Consider the following 20,133-nt stretch of genomic DNA (forward strand, 5'->3'; position numbering starts at 1 on the left):
TACTCTAATTTCAAATATTTTTCTTCTCCGTAAAAAAGCTCGGGAAGATGTTTGCGACAGTGAAGAAGGATGTGGTGGTGGTTGAAGCTTAACTGACGGCCTTGTTTTTCTGTGTGTTTGTTAACCCTATGGCAAAATTGGATTGTGTGGTACACAGCTGTGCATGTGGGTGTAAACAGAGAAAGGCGCAGTAGGCAAACCCTGTTGCCAGACAGCTTCCTAAACACCACCACCCTGAACATACACACATACACACGCAAACATACACTCGCAATCAATCGAAGCCAATGCAACTAGAAACACTCACACAGAGTTCCTTCTTCACACACAAACACATCAAAATGCTCTAGAAGAATCAATCCAAGTCAGTGTAACCCTTTTTTCTCACCAACCGCAGCCTAAACACACACATAATTCACTTTGCAAGTGTGGTGACAGACGTGGCTGTCTTCAGCTCTGGGCATGTCACATGCTAATGTATTCATCCACCCACAGTAACAGGAGAAGCAGTACTCTTAAGTACAGCCCAATCAGTGTTTGGACTGTTAATGGCTCCAGTCCAGTTTCCTATGGCAGCTTTTACATTTTCTTCAAATGCCCTGCAATCAGATGTCCCCTAAAGCTGCAATGGTACAACTGGGTTTTCAAAGCAGGAATTGTTTCACTATCTCCAGTAGTAGAAAATCGTGGACTTTAACAGGTATTTTTTTTCTGAGTTTAATCCGGTTTTCTTTTTAATGTCTCAAAAATGTCTTGTGTGACATTTTATCTGCGGCTCACGCAATTTTCAAACCTCTTTGCTGACAAAAGAAGAAATAATGAATGAATACAAATAAAATACAGCTGATATCAGGAAAATTTAGGTTTTAATTGGCATAATGACTTTTTCATAAAAATCTATGCTAAATTCAGCAAAGGAGGCCATTGACAACCCAAGACAAGAGAAGCAACAAAACATAGAGAGTGGACATACCTCAAGATTTCACAGACAACAGTACTTTAAGGAAGAGGCAGAGTAGATAAAGACATCTTTAAAGGTAGAAGATTTGAAAAAGGAGCAAGTCTCCACTGAAAGCCTGACAAATTTTAATGTAAATGTAACCCAGTGTAATTACTGATTGTCAAAAATTTCCTTTTCTACTGAAGAAAAAAGCATACATTCGAAGTGTCTGCAGACACGGAGCCCTTTGGCTGATGTGAAGCTGTAAAGTAGCCTTTAACTTTGAGCTGAATTACCAGTGCAGAAGGAGATCAGTACGTCTGAATGTCCTCAGTCTGCAGCGACTGTCTGGCTGGAAATTAAAACCAATTTAGCCACAACACCACTCAAGATCAATATGGCTTCATCCCCAACAGGACCGGGGAGCCAATCGGATAGCTGGCCTGAGAGGTTCTTACCCAAGTGGGACAGCAAATAAAGAAGGCACGGACTCAACTGACCTGAGACCGAGACAGAAGAGAGAAGAGAGGAGCAGAGACAGGCAAGGAAATGAGCAGAACTTCAAAAAACAGCACTGATACCTCTTTTTTGCCCAACAAATGAAGAAACTTGAGATAAGATTTCAAAGACATACGGTATTGATTGATACATTTGATAGATGATGGAATACATACAACATAATATATATGAATGCATTGCCTTAACTGCGTTACAGTTGAATAAAGAGGTATGTCCGCTGAACAGTGGGAACACAAAGCACATTCAGTACATATTTAATTCTGACACAAACAGAGGATATGCACAACAAGAGAATATAACAGTGGAATAATGATGATGCAATGAACACTCGAGTCCAGAACTCAAGAAAATACCAAAGCTGGTTATATGGAATGCTATACAAATGAAAAATGTCAATCTTACAAAAAAACTAAAACAAATAAGCTTCCTGGCATTATCGTTCATATTCTTTGTATTTTCCCTCAGGTTTACACATGTAAATAGAAAACAAATGTGCCTTTTTATACAGAATTTAGGAATTCACAAAATAAATAAATTTGTCGTGGCCTTAAAATTGAGTCTCAATTCCATATTATATGTATACATATATATTTATAGATTCATATATATATTCCATTTTATATAAACATGATTTAAACCTTAGAGCCTCTGAGGCAGAAGCTGATAAAAATCTGTTTTATCCCGCATATTCGTTCCCTCCATTTGTGCCTCACTATCTTGCTGTGCCTCCAGTCTCCGGCTCTATACAAACAGTTTTGATGTTACACTGTCCTTGGTGGACAGAAAATGCCCATTTCCATAGTAACACAGTGTTTTAAGGCCAGAGCTAACAGAGAGTGTATGCATACATACAGTGCTTATATCAAAATAAATGAATATTACGTTCTTGAATGACAAAAAAACCAAAAAACTTTAGTTTTCGTTCTGTGCACAGGTGTTTCCAACAAAAAGTCTTAAGCTGTTTGAAATTCCTGTAAGGCACTCTTCCATTAAACTCTGATGTGTGCGCATTTTCATCAGATTGGACACACCAGTGACACAACACGCATCCCTCATCCACGGGAGCAGAAACTTGTACGTGGTTAGAGGGAAACGCACAGCTACACTGTGCTCGTCCTCCAATGTCTCACTTCGTTGCACTGTTTGGCAGTCAGTCTCCATTTTTGGTTTGTTGTGTTCTCCTCTTTAAACATATTAGTCCAATGAGATATACAGTAAAAAAAAAAGCAACTAACTGGCACATTTGGTAGACAGGGATCCGGGGTTTATCCAATGGCTGCTCTCATAGAAGGGAAGGCATTTTGTGCTTGTGTCTGTGTGTGTGTTAAGCTTCATGTCTACAGTGGATGATCCTAAATCTGAACTGTAATTTCTTAAAAAACAACTAATCACTCCCTTGATTTTTAAAATGATGCACATGGTCACAAAATATGTGAGTAAACAATAAATCCTGAGGCTGAATGACCAACTTTTAAGAGCAACATGCTGCAAGATCCCTCACCTCTGACGTATAATCAGATCATTGTGGTCAAGTCTGTGGTCAAAATGGATTCAACAGTTGTTTTGGTTCAGCTTTGTGTGGAAAGGTTCTGCAGTCTTAAGCCTCTGCAGGTTCTGTTTTTATCTGGATAAAGTTTGCAGGCAACTGAACAGACAGTGGCAGCTCCTGCAGGCCTTTGATTCCCTGCTCAGGCTGCAGGGACATTTCCCCACGCACCTCGAGCTCTTCCACAGGGGTCAGACCCTCACTGGGGCTGTTGCTCTGGGAGGAATGTCCATTAGTCATAGATTCAGTTGCAGAACCCAGGCCTTGGCTTTGACTGGTATCAATGATAACAGTCCTGTACTGCAGCTCCGCCTCCCCTGCCTCCATCCCTCCTTTCTCGAATGTGTGTGCTGCCAAAGATATATCAGCGTTCACCATCGACTGAAAGTAGCTGGGGTCCAGCATCTCCTCTTTGACCTGCAGCTCACAGAGATCACTGGATTTCAGCACAGTGGCTATTACAGTGCCAGGCTGCTGCGCCACCATGGTCTGCCCACTGGTGGTGTTGATGGTGACAAGGCGGGGGAGACCATTGAAGCTGGAGGTGGTGGAACTAATGACTCCTGGAGGGGAGGTGCAGGAGGAGGCAGAGGAGGAAATGGCACAGGAGCCCAGACTGGTGACCACAAGCTGCTGCGGGTGGCCGTCCTGCAGGCTGTTGGCCCCACCTGCTAGAGAAGCTGTCTGGATGGTGAGCACGTCTTTACCACCTGATGTGGTGGAGGGCATGGTGTGGAGAATAACTCGAGGAGGGGAGGAGTGGCTCGAATCCCCGTTGGCCAGAACAGTTAGAGGAACGGACTGCAGAGAGCCAGAGGACGTCAGCACCATAGGTACAGATGTTGGAGAGCTGATGGTCCTGAAGAGACAAAAATAACTGAGAATGTACTCAAGACTTGATGTAATTCATTATTCAGTCTGCATCTTTGAAAATATAGACATGGCTTGTTTCTAATGGACCCCTACTGAGAAGTTAACCAAAATACCGCTATGATGCCAAACAGCAGAACTAATGTCCTTATTAATATAACAAATGACACAGCTATCACTACTGCTGAAATTCTTATTATTCTCTACAATTCCTGCAGACAATGTTGAACAGCTCAGAAAATGTCACTGCCTGTTCATGCCACAGCCAGTGGACTCAACACTAATGAAATAAAATGCCAAGTAAATGTTATGATAACAAGAAAAAAAAAGGTGAAACATAAACATTGTAAATGTACCGATTACTGCTAGGCTACTGGGTTTGTAATATCTGTGTTCATCTTGTGATAATCATGTGTAACAATTCACTTCATCTCAAAATCTAAAAACATGACATTTTGTAAATATATGGTTTCAAAATGGAAGAATGTTTCTTTACGATATGCAGCCAATAAGAAAAGGTATTTCATTTAGTCATCTTTTGTCAATTTCAGGAATAAGCAGATTGATATTTTAGTGTGTATTAATAACATAAAGCCTTTTTATGAGTTTCATATATTTTTAGACTTCATTTAAGCTTTAAGTTATTATATTTACAGTGGAGGCCGCCTGTCTGAAGCTGTTCTTTTTTAGTCAATATTGATATTGATATTTTAGAGTTTAAAATTTTTGCTCTAAATAAAGACATCACAAGCACATTTTGATGTGCCAAGACACCAACATTTGTGGTATAGATTGCTTACAGACATATTCTGACATTTTGGCATTGACTCTTATGTGACTTCTTGCTGAAACTTTGACAAGAAGATCAATACGACTCTCACAACTGCATAGTTTATGTAGGGCTACAGCCAGTAGCTTGGTGGAAGGGTTTATCATGAACAATAAGAGGTTGCTTTGTCCTTAAGTGAGCCTTTTCTACACATCTAAAATATACTAATGTATACATAATGGCTAATTTGCTTAATCAACACAATAACCTGAGAGGAAAAACTATTTCTAGGCAGGTTGACCTAGTAGAGTGACTTTATTGAGTCTTTTCGTCACTGACATGTTGCCAGGCAACCTGAAAACCAGCTGCTGGCAGTAGCTATATTCATCATACATGCAGGCATCAGAGTGATGTCAATCTTCTCATCTAACTCTTGACTGGAAAGCACTGATATGACCGGAAATTTTTACACTTGAACAGTGGAGGATGTTTCCTAGTGAATAAACATTACGTTTTGTGTATTTGGGACAATGTTTCTAAAGTTTCTCCTGCGTACTCTTGCCTTCATTTCACAGAAATTGAATTCAATGTTAGCTAGCATACATGCCTACTCTTGAACACAAACACATGCCTATAAATATACGATTATTTTTTCTAAGTCTAGGTTTAAAGATCATGAAACAGAGAGTGATATTTTCCAGCATTTTCTGGTATAATGAAATAAAAACGGAACAATTCTTCAGATAACAGGCAATCCCTCTAAAAAGAGAGGCACAGAGAGGAAAGCTCTCGCAAATCTCCTACCTCATAGCTTGTGCTGTATCTAGGACACCCGAGCCTTGGTTGTCTTGCAACATATGAAGGAGCTGCTCAGCCTGTTCACCATTAACCTCGTGGTACAGACACTCATCAATGGGCTCTTTCTTCATCTGTTTCACTGACACTTGATGATGACCATGAGCTCTTCCGTGCCCTTTAGACCCTCCGCGGACCACAGACCGCCCGTTGGCAGATCTCTGGTTTCCATAGGCAGCGTTGGCATCAGAGCCCGTGTCTTCATCCTCAATCACCACCAGATCAGCTGGCATCTCCTTAAACTGATAGACCAGTCGCTGCCCCTCCACTTTAGCCAGGATACCTCTCTGGTAGTAGTACCTAGGGGGAAGAAGTTGGTAAGGGGATGTTTAACACATTATAGTTATTATGATCATTCAAATATTACAAACTGCATGAAAGTTTCTAATTGCCATTTTAGTGTGTTAATGCGAACATATCTGTGGGATCGTGTCTTCAAGGTTGAGAGCTAAATGAAAGCTTGTGTGAATGATAATGGCACTTTGGAAAATGCTGCTCATTGGTATGTTACCCTTACCTGAGAGCCCTCCCCATGGTCTCATAGTTCATGTCGGGCTTATTCTTGTGTTTGCCCCACAGCTTTGAAACAGCCTTGGAGTCCACCAGCTTAAAGATGCCTTTCTCGCGTTGTGTCCACTTAATGTATTTGGGACAGGTGTTTTTATCCTGCAGTAAAGCCAGAAGGAATTCCCACAGATAGATTGTGTTGCCTGCAAATTGAGAGGGGGGTTGAATAGCAGTTTTAAAATTCAGGTACATTAGACTCGTACAGTAAGGCCTTTGAGCTATGCTATTGAAATCTATAATTAATTTCACAGTTCACTGTATATATGAAAGCCATGGGTTACAGAAGAAACTGTTCTTTTCCTATAGCTATTGTTGTGTCAGTTGTGTATGTGCATGTAGGCCTTGGAAGGAAATTAATTATACTAAGCCTTGGAGTAGATTACTCTAATTCGTGAGACACTTTGGCCAGCAGTGGTTAAAAACAGCAACACTCCCTGTAGTCATTTGAATCCCAGACACCATGACAGGGTGATGTATATGTGTGCAGCTGAACCTGCCGTCCCCAGCCCCTTCCTCTTTGTGTCACATTGAATGGTGCAATGAGGGTCCAGATACAGCATCACTACTCTGCTTCTATCGGTAGAGCATCAGTGTGCCCTCCAGCCTGCAATCACTTCTGTTTCCCTGTGAAACACAGCACTCTGAGATCCCCTCATCCATTAACTCTCCCAGACTTCACCCTGCTGGACTGCAGGGATTGAGCACGGCTGTTTGCATGCTCGGAAGGAGGAAACAAAGCGTATGCGAGAAAAGGAGAGACCTTGATTCTTACTGGCTCATTACAGAAAAAAGGACTAGTTAGGGAGCCTTACCTTTGCCCTCTTTGCTCTTCTTCCTGAGTGGCAGATTAGGGGCGGTGATAGGGGAGCAGGGACGCACTGCCCGCGGCTTTCGCACTGTGATTCAAATTGTTGGGTAGCATGTTATAAGGTGGAAGGCCACAATGAAATCATCTAATCATCTACTATACTGAATTTTTAATGAGAGAATATTTCTATGGTCCGACGAAGAGGAAAGCTGCATCACCTTTGTTTTTTTTCTGAGGTTTTAAGGAACACTTTGGAGGAATCTCATCCATGGATGAAGTGTCCTCATCCAGCGACACATCAAGGTCAACATTGTCCATCTGGTCAGGCCTCAGTGGGGCGTATGTAAGGTCAGACTCCAGCAGAGTGCTGTAGGTGTGAACTACACATGAAAAAAACAGAGCAGATACACCCATGTAACATCATAAAAGAACATAACCTGTATGTGTTGTATTGGATCAATTATAGCATATGTGTCACCGTTTTACACACAGTAGAACTAAAAAGATGCAAATTAACTCACTCATTCGCTTCTCATCCAAAATATTGTTTGGCGACTCCATGTTAAGAAGAGCTGCTGCTGCCTCGTTTGTCTCCATGGTGTCTTCTGCGCCTGAAACTGTTGTTTCTGTTCCCCGGATGATAACAAATTCATTAATAAAAAATGAGTGCAAATCAATAGAACAGAACAGAAAAACACTTTATTTTATAATATTGAAAATTGTGGAATTTAGTCCGCCTGGGTCTTTGCGAAATACATCTGACTGGTTAGCACAACTCCAAGTCTTTGTTCTGTGTTGCATTAATTGAGATCAAAGTAATGATCAGTTTCACTTGTGCCAAGGTTAGTTCACAAAAACAAGACATTTTATTTTAAGTAGTTAAAACAGTGATTAGGGTATTTAACATGTAAAAATGTCCTCTATTTTCAAGAAATACCAGAATGTTTCTAATTTAAAAAAGCTCAGTTTCAAGTCAAGTCAAAGGAGGGAGAAAACAAACTGTATGCTGTGTTTAATCAGGTAAATTAGTCGTCACACACTAACACTCTGCAGAACAAAGTAATGATTAACTACAGCTGTTTACTGGATTTGTATCAACTGAACATGTTGTGAATCTGAGTAGAATTTCAATTTCTAGGCTTTTCTTTTCCTGCTTTGGGTGATTTCCAATACATTTATTGGCTGCAGAAATCCACAATCAAGGCCAGTTAATGTTACCAAGTTCAGATTCTTTCAAAAAACTGTAAAGGGAAATAATAATCACCTGAGAGGTCCACTCCTCCTGCCAACATCGATGGTTCCACCATGATGCCATTAGTGACCTCGTCGGACTCGAGGCCTGAGTAGACCTGCAACAGATCGGCTGTAGGCACCTGCTCAACAATCACTGCTGGGAATACTGATGGATCGTCCAGCTGGGCAGAGAGAAGACATATGCACACATTAAGTAAGATATGAGATTTTGTTACACAGGTGTTGAAGCATATGTGTGTATGTGCAGTAAAAACACCATTAATTCCAACATTACACATCATAAATGCAATATAAAAACCCCACATAACATCAGATTAATACCGTGCCCCGATTTGGTCTGTTATTCTAATTGCCTTGTAAAATATTGCAGATTCATACTCAATTTCAGCTAATGTGCAGGCACGTAGGAGGGAGGGGAGCTCATTTCTGTGGTGTTGCAGCAGTCCACAGGGACCTGCTGAAGAAGACAGGAACCAGCTGTTTGATCTGGCCTACTTCTCCTGAGAAGTTAATCTCTTATGCTCAGAAATTATATAAACCCAAATTAATGTTAATGGATCAGATATGAGTTGTAGCCGAGCACCTTCTTCATCATGCTTCGGGGATTCGAACTCTCATTTCAGGCTTAACACAGCCTGATGCAGGGAGGAGCGAGGGGACTAAGGAATTACAAGATGATGAGCCAAAACATTAAGCAACATCTGAGAAGCTCTTTAAACACAGCCCGTGTCAAGAATGGTCACTGGGTGCTTGGTTCGTGACTAAAACTTTTGAAAACATGACAGCTGGAAAGCATATGGCATGGGACACAGAGCCAGCTCTTATTCAGTATTCATCAACTTAAAGTAAAATTTTAATGTTTTGCATTTTTTTTAATGTTTTGCTTTTTTTTTTCTCTCATTGAGTGTGTAAATGAAAAGTTCATTTCAGGTATTTTGAGACAACTAGCCACCAGCAGATGGCAGCACATTACACTTCATAGGTGTACAGAGATCATTCCTCATCCTGTGTCAGTGCCAAGCAGCTAATGCAACTCTTCTGGTAATTTGAGAAATTAAATCTGAATGTGGGATGTGCCCGAACCTCCACAAGACATTTCTGATTAAATGTTCATCCGGCTCACAATGATTCCACTTGTCAGGTACACAGCAAGTTAAAAACGTGTGAAACGCTGTCTTTGATGTTTCTAAAAGTTAAAAAGAGCAGTAAAACGAAATTTGCCCACACAAAAGCAGTACTCTTGTCGTATGATGCTCTGTTGACTGGACAAGAGGCCACTGAGTTGAGTCACAAAACTCTCCCATCCAAAATCCACTAAAAGCTATCAAGAATGATTATCTAAATAAGTATCCTTTCACCTCTTTTAATATAAATGCTACGCTTTACTTCCGTTTTAATCAAACAATGTTAATCAATGAAAATGACATTCTTACACTGATGGCCTGATTTAAGAGGGAATAACATAGACAAAAAGGTGCTGTAGGAGGAAGAGGAATAAAGGCTTATCTGTCTCTTTTTACACAAGTGTTCATTGTTGGTTTGGACCTCGGGGGCATACCAGGTGTCCAGGCCTTGAGCTGGGGGTGGGAAGACGGGGTATTCAAGTACATAGCTTTACACCCATTTCTGCTACACTTTAACCAGGAAACTAACAGACCAGCTCATTATTTGTACAAGGCGTGAAATGGTTAGACCTCCTAAGCAGTTCTACCAATAATTATTCTATGTATTGTTTAGTAAGTACTGTATATACTGTAAATAATTAAGGTGTTTGCGAATCTACGGAGGGATGGGTCCACATGTTTGAAGATCAAAAACACACAGCTTGTGCCATCTCAACAACAAGACCAATGAGGCCTCATGGGACTAATAAAATCCCTGAGTTTTGCTTTGACTACAAACATTATCAGGGCCTCGCTGACATACACCGAATGTTTTTTGTAAATCAGAATTTTTGCTAGACACTATCAGATAGCCAGACACTGAGGCTACCGCATTTTCTTCAGAGGTATTAAATGCTGTTTGCTGTCCTTGAGTGAGAGTCATGTGTGTGTGTGTCACTAGATAAAGGCATTTTGACTATTGGTCTGCTGAGCTCCTGAAACTACTGCACTTCCCACTGCCTCCCATTAAATGCGATGAGATTGAATCCCACAGAGTTTGCTGACAGAGCACGAGACATGTGAAGTTGCTGGCTCCGCTGTTGTTTTGATCTTAAATGGATTCCACTTTTGCTGGGAACACCTCAGACTTGTCTTGCATTGTCAAGCTTTGAACCAAATAGTGATTTAACAATTTGAAAAGCCTGGTTCAATGTGCTTGACTATGGAACACAGAAATTTGGTAAAAAGTTTGAAAATTGTGAGGGTGGGACAATTACCCAACATGTACCATGAAGCATGTCAAACATTATGTGTATTTTAACTACTTCTTCCACTTTCTTGACTTGAATAGTGTTTCTAGTAGGGAAACAGGAGCGATAAAAGTCAGTCTGATTTGCATTTCTGAGTTCCCTATTCTGCCTTTGAAAGCAACAGCATCTGTGCGGGCTGTTCCCCCACAAGCCACTCTCTTCTGCTTTACCTGCTCAGCCACAGTTCAACTGTAAGAACACTTTCAATATCCTCACTGTGATACTTCCGAAACTGAACCCACCCATTAACTGATAAATACTATCACATTTAAAAGTGAGTTGTTTACCAAAATGCCACATATCTTTGCTACTGTAGCATAAATATGCAAAGACTGTTCCTTTCATATCTTTTTCAGATTAAAATACCAAGTTTGCAGAGCAACCAGAACTTGGCAAAACAAAGCTCAAATTCATCCTGACATCATCAAATGACATACTTAAGGGAGCTACTTATTGACTTAAAATCCAATATACCAGAGCTAATCATTACAGAAGCTATGGTATTTATTGTGGCCAGAATAAAATCTTTAAAATTCTGCAGAAGCCAAATGGCACTGTAGAAGTACACTATAGTGTTGTTCTTTTCAAGGGTATAACCATGACTAGGTAAATAGGAGCCAACTGCTCGCATAACAGGCTGAGTGAGTGTAACATGGAACAGAACTGTGGGACCGCAACAATGCAAGACCTTTGAGTTGAATTATCCTCATCCCTTCCAAACAGGTACATAACTGGTCTGTCAGGTTAGGCCTGATGCAGGGCTATTCAAGGATCCAGTAACAACCTGTCACTCTAGATACACACATACAGATACCAGCACACATAAACGCACATATATCTGCACTTATTAATCAACCTGCTCTACAGGATTCAGACCCGGGTGTGGGGACCAGATAACTGCACACCTGATCAGGCAACGGCAAGACACACAGGCATAGGTTCAAATCTTATGAGCACACAGCAACCTTTGTGCCATAAACACATTCATGCCCTAGCCCCACCCGTTCCCTCCCACGCACCCTAACCTCACTACAGGTTTTTCAATCTTTCCATGTCTGTGCTCCCAGCAGCCCACACTCTCCCTCCCAGACCTCCTCTCTGCTCCATCCTGCTCCCAGCCTGGTGTCAGAGGTAAAGATCACTGGCTAATCCTAATCCCGTGAACGTCTATACACACTTCTATACACAAGTTTGTTTTGAAAAGTAACAGAATGCAGCTACATAAAAAAAGAAAAGTAACAAATGTTTTAAAAAGTTCAAACATGGTTTCTCCAGTGTGACAGATACCTGATTAATTTCATCCATCCCGTTGCTGGCAAACTCAAACACCAGATCACTGGGCTGTACTGCAGTCGTCATGGCAGTGGAGTTCAGAGGGCAGAGAGCAGACTAAAATATCCCCACTGTGACTACTCCTCCTCTGTCTCTGTTTCACTCAGTTTCCCCCCACAAAATGGCCTCTGTGTTGTCCTGTTTTCTGATCTGGGCAGTTAGAGCTGCGAGAGAGAGACAGCGAGCCGGGTTTCAGAGGAGTGCTGTGGCCCAGGTGGGAGCAGCCTCGTCCCTCTCTGACACAGAGGCTGGGCCCCGCTGCGCCTGGAGCATCTACACCTGCCAGAGGGACAGAGAGAAAAATAGGGGCTAAGGTCAGCAGACATATTAGATCAGTTAAATTTCACTGACAAGAGGCAGCTAGAAGCAGAAATAGTCTTAGTAGAAGTAAGATCAGCACATTTTCAGGAAGAACAAAGTTATCTGGGCAATGTCTATTTTTGATCTTTGATTCAGAAAAGAAGAAGAAATCAGATTAGGGTCTGATACCGGTCCCCCTTCATGACAAACCATAGCAGGTATTTCACAAAACAAGGCAAAACCAAGCATAGTAACAACTATCAGAACACCAGTTTACTGCTGGTTCAAAAGTCAATGACAATATAACTGTTCTTACAAGCGTGATGAAGATATTTTATCCTGTGCAGTTCATTTGAAGTAAAATTAACCTCCCCCAAAAAACAAAAAACAACTGCCTCTTGATTTCAGGCATTAAACAATATTGAGAACCTTACATTTCATGAAATGTTCAAACTTTTTATCATTTAAATTTCTATTTTTTTTCTTACATTTTCCTAAAAACAAAACCAATAAAAACAAAAACAACATAGAAATAAAAAAGCAAAAATGGGCCATACATATTCAGTCGAGAATAAGGGAAAGTTTGGTGTAGTAATTCAGGTCTCCTGCGAGTCCTGAAGTGAAAACAAAATCTCCCTCATAAATGATCTTCTATACTGCCTGACGATCACTGAGCATGCACTCAAATGAGTCTTTTAACTCCTCAGAGGAATCCATTTTTATCATTTTGCTTTAATAATTTAAGAAATGATCCTAATCCAAATCAGGGATCCTGGATCAGCATGCGACCTTCTACTTCCTCAGCGCAGTTACATACATGACTGCATCGAGCCATGATTACAGCTAGACCCGGTCACCACACCACTGTCCCTGTCCCAATAACACATGCACGGGGGCAGAATCGACTTATTGACTGAAGTACACCTGACACCGCGACTGTGTGAGAAAATGTTTGTCTTTGTCTTTGTCTGTGTGAAATGATCACATGTGTGAGTGTAGTTAAATTCACTGCACAGACGTTGTCTTTAAGTTAACTGAATGGGGATCCTGTCAGATGACGTTGCGGTTATACAATCCGGATCTTATTAGAGCATAGTGACACATAGTCTTAATGGGATGGTATTCAGTGACAATTTCTGACTTGTTTAGTCATCTGATCAATGAAACAGAAAAATATGTGAAGGAGAGCATTTAGTGGGAAAATGCACGTTTTTACAAAAAGATTTAACTCGGAGGATGTACAGAGTGCCTGGGCTTACTTGAACCTAAATTATGTAATATTAAAATGCAGAGAGATTTGATGCCCAACCATATGTGGGTGTGTTTGCCTAGGACTAAGATGTTTACAAGAATTTTAAAAGTCTGGCTTTAGTTGTACTGACACAACACTTTTTTTTCTAAAGACAAGTAAACATGCTAAGTGTTAACTGCAAAAACTCAGGCTTGACTCAGGTACTTTTCTACATATTGTCCATGTCCCTTTTCCCCTTTATTGTCTATCAAACTATCACCATCTACGTAGTTTTAAAAAGGCCTCGCTGCACAGCTCATTCTGATTTAATCACCGATGCTTCTCATTTCATAACTATCTGACCATGACTGGGAGACACTCCCCTGCATACCACCTAAGATCATAAGGCTCAGGGGTCTGATATTTTAATCACATGAGCGGGTGCTGGGTTGGAGGTGGTCTAACTGAACCCTCCCTCTTCACACAGACACACATACAGATGAAAGATCACTAGTCTGATTATGCTCTGGAAGCCCCTCTGTGCTGACCCTCAGGGAGTTACTCTGATCACAGGCAGTGGGGGGTGGTGCTGGTGGGTGCGCACTTGTTAGTGTGTGTGCATGTGATGATGTGCGCCCCAACAACCTGATACCCAGAGGCAGGTTTTGGGCATGTTGGAAAGGAGGGGCTGATGTTGGGATGGAGAACAAACAGATTAGGAGATCCAGGGGCTGCACACTCCCACCTTCTTCTCTTCCAGAGACCAAAGAGCTAGCAGGAGCAGAGAAGTCAGATGGAAATGTTTGGTACACCCCACCTCCAACACTCACACTCACAGTTTTTCCCTCTGCTGAAGGGTGGAGCTTATTTGCTTTGAAATGCCAGTATGATATTTGAAGTTGCATACTGATTTCATTTCGAAGGGAGTGTAACAGAAGAGGAGGTGATAGAGGATTTTTGCAGCTTGTGGAGTATATGGAACAAATTTTGTGATTTACTTTTCCTATCTGCTGAAAGTCTAGACACAATAGAAACACGTGGCTATTGTCTGACAAGTAAAACTTGGGAGGAGAGAAGGGAGCCAGGGAAATTTAATCTGAAGGCTAGTGTTTCACTCCACTCAATCTTGCTGTCTGTGCTGGGCAGCGTCCCTGCCCACCTCTGCCAGAGTTAGTTGATGCTCCCATATGTCTGGAGCTCAATGTCCTGGTCTGCTTGGCATGTTTGTGTCGGACACTGTGCATTTCCAGGCTCATGCACAAAAGATGAAAAATGCTGTATGGTTTCTAAACTGAGGAAGATATAGCCTTAAATCACGTTTTGAGAAAAAAGTGGGTGGATATGTGTTTGCCTGCTAAATGACTCTCGAGTTGCAGTTTCCAAAGGAACACACACATACACATTTACAGCAGATGCTTTGGGCTACAGTGCATTAACTGGTTATTAGATGTCCAGAAACTGAGAGTTAGCAAATCAGCAAGAGTCCAAATAAAAATATTTCTGCCATTTTCCATTTCACTTCCTGTGTTTATGTCCTGTCTTGTATCAGACTCTGTCAGTTGTAGCATGTGTGATTTTCTGTATCCCTCCAGTAAGTGTTTCGTTGATCAGGATGGCTCAGTTGGCATTGTGCTAACAGAAGACAGGGCTAAAAGAGAGCCAGCCATTAGTCAGATGCAGCCTGCACATTATCCACAAGCACATGACAACAGCTGCCTTGTCCCAGCACTGGGGCAGAGTTGTAAGAGCATAAACTACGTCATAAAGAGGAGGAGAGCAGTGAAGGGAGGGATTTTACAGAGGTCTTAGTGAATGCTTAATAGTCCACAGAGCAAATAGACTGCCAGTGACACGTTCTGGGTGGGACCCTCTTTTGACAGACTGGAGTATTTTAGTGCGGTTACCAGGAGGGGCGTTGCAGTGAGGCCTACAGCATGAAATGCTCAATGTCCTGTGATGAAATCCAACCAAACACAAGCGTTGCATATCATGCGTTTGTCTCTGATTAAAACAAATAAAACCAGACGAGTTCTAAAACAATTGGATATTTAAGCTATATGATTATCTCATTGAGCACTGTAAATCAGCATTAATTATCTGGCAGACACATAGGTCATTATGGTGTCAATGTCAGCACACAGTTGTCCTTTCACATCCACATGACAAAAATGCCATTCATCTGGAGATTTAATCTTTCCCAGTTGAAGAGAGATGCCTGTCTCTGTCTCCACGTTTATCTGTCTGCTTCAGCAGAAAGTGCCCACTTACATTTTCGCAGCTGAAAACAGCTGCACCTTGCACAACAGTACAGTGAAATTGTGGGCCAAAACAGCGGCTTTGACATTATGCATTGTCATGTGACTCTTGTTAAGTGTAGTTAAAAGAATGTAATCAAAATTATTCAATTTCACTTGGTAGCAAACTCCACAGTCATCTGAGGACTCATAACAACATTCAGCAGAGGAACAACTAATTATTCTTTTCATTGTTATTCAGTTTGATTATTACCTCTTTGCTTAATCAACAGGCTAATAAACACAAAATATAATTTGGAAATTTGGTTGTCTGCCTAACTCACTAAAAAAACCCTTTATTCAGTTTATTACTATAAAAGACCAGGAAAGCCATCAATGGTTGTAATCTTTAGAGGCTGGATGCTGGTGATTTTTTATTTTTTTTTGCCATTTTGGATTTAATTATACATATGCAGTTATTACATAATGCAATATGACAGCCAAAATAATTGGTTACACCCTTAAACTATCATTACAGTACATTCATTACATACATCAATATGGATAGCTGATAGTGATGTCAACAAACGTCATAAGATTCTTTCCATCAATCAGCTCTCAGTGATTGTCGTTGCCTTACATGACGGCCTGATGTGGAGCAGACTGAGAGGGAGTAAGAAACAAACACTGGCAAACTCCACCCATACAGCATGGTGACTGCCAGACGCAATAACAGCCAATTAGAGTCGGGATTCATGAACAAATGGAGCATTCCCAGAAGGCCCCACTTCCCCCGCTTTAGTCTCTTCAGCTGAGCTCATTGTTGACCATGAAAGGAGGTAATTTAAGCCAATTGAATGACTATGCAATGACTCACCCCACATGTGGTGAGTGCAAACATTGTGAGATGCAAGAAAAAGGACCAGGCAAACTTTACTTATCAGCCATTCCCAGCTCAGGTTACAAAAATACCGGTTGGCCCAGGTGACTGATTGTTCTGCAGTGTACTGATTCGGCTTTAAAACAACAGTAGAAACAAGACTTGTATATGGCTAAGTGCTGGTGTTGGGGAGTGAGTGGTGGCCGGGTATGTGAAAACGTTTTTCCCAACACATAGACGATAGCATAGACGTCACAGGTGCGGTGTCAAACAGAAATAAACCAAGAGTCTCTAAACTCACTAAACACCTTCCAACAAATTGAAAACAAATAAAAACTGTGATCTTACCATCTACAAAGGTTTGGTGGAATTTCATTACCAATACCAACAAATTTTTGCCTTTGAATCCTACAAAAGATTTCTGCTTCACAGTGAAATACTGACATGGATGTCAGAACATTCACCGGGTTGGCCGCACCATGTTATGAAATATTTGTCAGCGTGCTGTTTTTGCAGGATCCTCTAGGTTCCTGTAAGGAAATGACTCAGTGATATGAGGCTCAGGCTCATTCATGGACCTCTGTGATAGCCCATATGGACATAAAGGGATCCTGATCATCATTTATGGACAGCAGTTCCCTTTTGTTTTACCCAACTGGAATTAAATTCCCCTCCGGTTGATAACAATAGTGCTTCTTTAGTGCCAATTGCTCAAACACCACAATTTGGAATAAAATTAAATGAATTAATTGAATTAAACCATTTTATCAACAATTTGTCTGTGTGCGTTCTTCACTTTCAGAAAGCACCATAAATTAAAGCAGAGCTGTTTAATTATAGCAAAGTTACAGAGCTGAAAAAGGTGTCTCAACAGTAAAGGAGTTGCATCAATGGCTGACAAAAACCTCACAGACGTGGTTTTTCATGATTGCTGCAGTCATATGTCAGTAACATAAAAACTGTTTTGTATACAGTATTTTTTGTGTATTCTACATTTTACTCACCACATAGTATTGCACAATACAGCATGTCTCACCATGCTTTAAACTCAGCTTTACTGTGTTGAATAAAGGAGTGCTTTCACAGCACTTCCCAGAGGCCACACCATGCGTGCGGCGATTAAATGGCAGAAATGGGTACAGAGGCAGCCACAGACTCCGGCTCAGAGCGTGCAGCTGCAGAGCACAAGGCATCAGAAACAGAGACAACTCTCCGTCTGAGGCAGCCTGTATTACACTAGGAGGCAATAGGCCCCACTGTGCCAGGGCCAAAGAGAAAAACGTCACCTCGAGCACAGGCTTTCAAAAAGAGAATGGAATTTAATCTCATCTCATGCAAACCTTGTACTTTTCCATTCAGGCCTCAGTCTCTAGAAGAGAGAACCATGCCCCCCTGTCACAGCATTTGTTGGTGTCGCCCAACATACCGCATGCTATAAAATCAGGCATTTTATTGAACGTTAGACAATAACTTTAACAGGCTAACATGGTTTAGAGGTCAGGAGTGAAAGCTCAGTTGCATCCCTGGGGACTACAGTTCAGAATTTTCCTCAATGACAATATTCCACTTCTCTTTTTGGTCACTTTTTTATACCACTATGTAAAAAGACATGTTTACCTCTGACACTATAATGCAGGTTGATATTTTGCCTACAATGTCTAACTTTTGGCGGCATACTGGGCTGTCCTGTTAATGGTATTGAACTGAAATGACAGCCACAGCAGTAGTGACATGTTTTAAAAGTGGATAAAAAAGGACAAAAAAAATCCACCCACGAACTGACCTGTGAATTTAAAATTCACAGGAACAGCATCACTGAGCAGTGGGTTTATGCTGCTTCCTGTCTGTTAAACCACACTCAGAAGAAAAATTCTTCCTCTGTGTAAGAGCGGAAAGTTCTCAACTCCCCCTCCTTCCTTCTCAGACAACATGCTATTACTCTAAAGATACACCGGTAGCATTTCCTATATGAATCACACTGTTACTTGATCCATCTGCAAAAGTGACGTACAATACAAAATTGATTACGAGTGGATTATTTTTTAAATGATGACGAAGTATAGTCCCTCAATTGTTTTTTAGCTTGTAGACTTGTAGAATTAAGAAAAGTTCTTTGATTGGATTTACAAGAGTCGTAAAATCAATATCAGTTCAATTTTTGCAGGCTGATGATGCACTTCCAAGATATAATCTGCAGATGAGAAACCACTTTTTTTTTTTCTCACCCGCCAACATTTAGCCTGCTACGCTCATGCAGTTTAAAGATAGTGACGTATTCAAATGCCTCACAAGGGCCCTCAGGGCCACACCTGCCATTTTAAGGCAACTCCTGACCACAATGCTGACACAAGGCATGCAGAAACACACAGCAGTACTAACCCCACTCCTCCTTATAGATACATAAGCCCAATTTGGCCCCATGAATCATTTTCAAATAAATTCTCAGAACAAACTACAAATTTCCTGTCACTTATTGTTCACTAGGTGTGTGTGAATAGAGTGATCTGGAAAAAACTATCATTAGTTCCTTTGAACTGCATTTAAGTCCAAGTTATCAACAATAAAATGTATTTTCCTCATCTCGTCTCAGCTCAATATGACCTAAAATCAGGCTTAGAAATGTGCACCTAAAACACAATTCAAACGCAGAAAGTGTCAGGAAATTTAATCTCGACTATGTTAACGCTGTGAAAAGTTCGCATTGCCACAGAAAGCATGTTTGAAGCTTAACAGATGCAAACTACCCCCAGCAGCCTATTTCTAAAATGTGGCAACAGGCCACATGTCACAGATAGAACGAACCACTGAAGTTGTGAAAACAGGACAGGAAATTGCAGCAAAGTCTCAGAAAAGACAACTGCACCCTAAAGCATCACAGTTCGGTGTGCTGTGCGCTTCTCTGATGTCCACAAAGCTGTCGCAGTTTCATCAAAGTATCTGATGTTGTCAGTAAGACTGGAGTTAAGACTAAGTGCGAATGTAGAGCAGAAAGAACCATCCTTTCAAATTTTACTGACCCCTAGGCAACATTAACAGCAACGATGTCAAAATCTGTCTGAAGTAGGAGCTCATCCAGCTGAGATAGTCTGCCTCCTGTGATGTGACATTTTAACAGGTGAAAGCTCAGTCAGAGCAGGATAAAAAAAGATGTGAAGCCTACGATGAAAAGAAAAAAACAAATTATAACTAGCTCTGAAAAACCCAATCCTTTGCTCTATAAGGTTCAATATTCACATATGTCTAACATGGCTGTCTATCCAAGGCCAAAGTGTTGGCTAAACTACTAACAAATGATAACACTCCTTTCTCTTTAAATCTTTAATCCTTCAAATTTGCTCTAACCGCACCTCAGACTGAGATATGGTACATATGGAGAATAATGATAGCATTCATTGTTATTGATAGACCAAATTTATATGCTTAGTAATATTATTGGACACTGCATCAACAATATCTTCACACAGTTCAGGTGACCAGGAGAGCTGCAGGAGTTTTAAGAATCCATTTCATGCCACTTAATTTCACATGACATCCTAAACTCATGCCCCTTTAACTCTCTAAATAAATAACACGATCCATCCTTCAACAGCAGAAAGAAGCACAGCAAATCAAATC

The 20,133-nt window shown here is 41.0% G+C and overlaps 1 protein-coding gene across 2 annotated transcripts in view; it reads right to left on the reverse strand.

The window, feature by feature from the left end:
• Positions 1 to 849: 849 nt before the first annotated feature.
• The window catches only part of elf1 (E74-like ETS transcription factor 1), a 38,008-nt gene continuing 18,724 nt past the window's right edge, over positions 850 to 20,133 (reverse strand). For both annotated transcript variants that reach the window (XM_072395393.1, XM_072395392.1), the window contains exons 2-9: positions 11,829 to 12,152; positions 8,139 to 8,289; positions 7,396 to 7,500; positions 7,093 to 7,254; positions 6,879 to 6,962; positions 6,017 to 6,209; positions 5,449 to 5,799; positions 850 to 3,864 (exon numbers count right to left, since the gene is read on the reverse strand). In XM_072395393.1, coding sequence (XP_072251494.1) covers positions 3,057 to 3,864; positions 5,449 to 5,799; positions 6,017 to 6,209; positions 6,879 to 6,962; positions 7,093 to 7,254; positions 7,396 to 7,500; positions 8,139 to 8,289; positions 11,829 to 11,900 — 1,926 coding nt within the window. In that variant the 5' untranslated portion in view covers positions 11,901 to 12,152 and the 3' untranslated portion in view covers positions 850 to 3,056. The remainder of the gene's footprint in view (positions 3,865 to 5,448; positions 5,800 to 6,016; positions 6,210 to 6,878; positions 6,963 to 7,092; positions 7,255 to 7,395; positions 7,501 to 8,138; positions 8,290 to 11,828; positions 12,153 to 20,133) is intronic.

The sequence above is a fragment of the Leuresthes tenuis genome, unplaced genomic scaffold (assembly GCF_036924035.1).
Source record: "Leuresthes tenuis unplaced genomic scaffold, fLeuTen1.0.hap1 SCAF_11, whole genome shotgun sequence".
In the NCBI taxonomy this organism is placed as follows: Eukaryota; Metazoa; Chordata; class Actinopteri; order Atheriniformes; family Atherinopsidae; genus Leuresthes; species Leuresthes tenuis.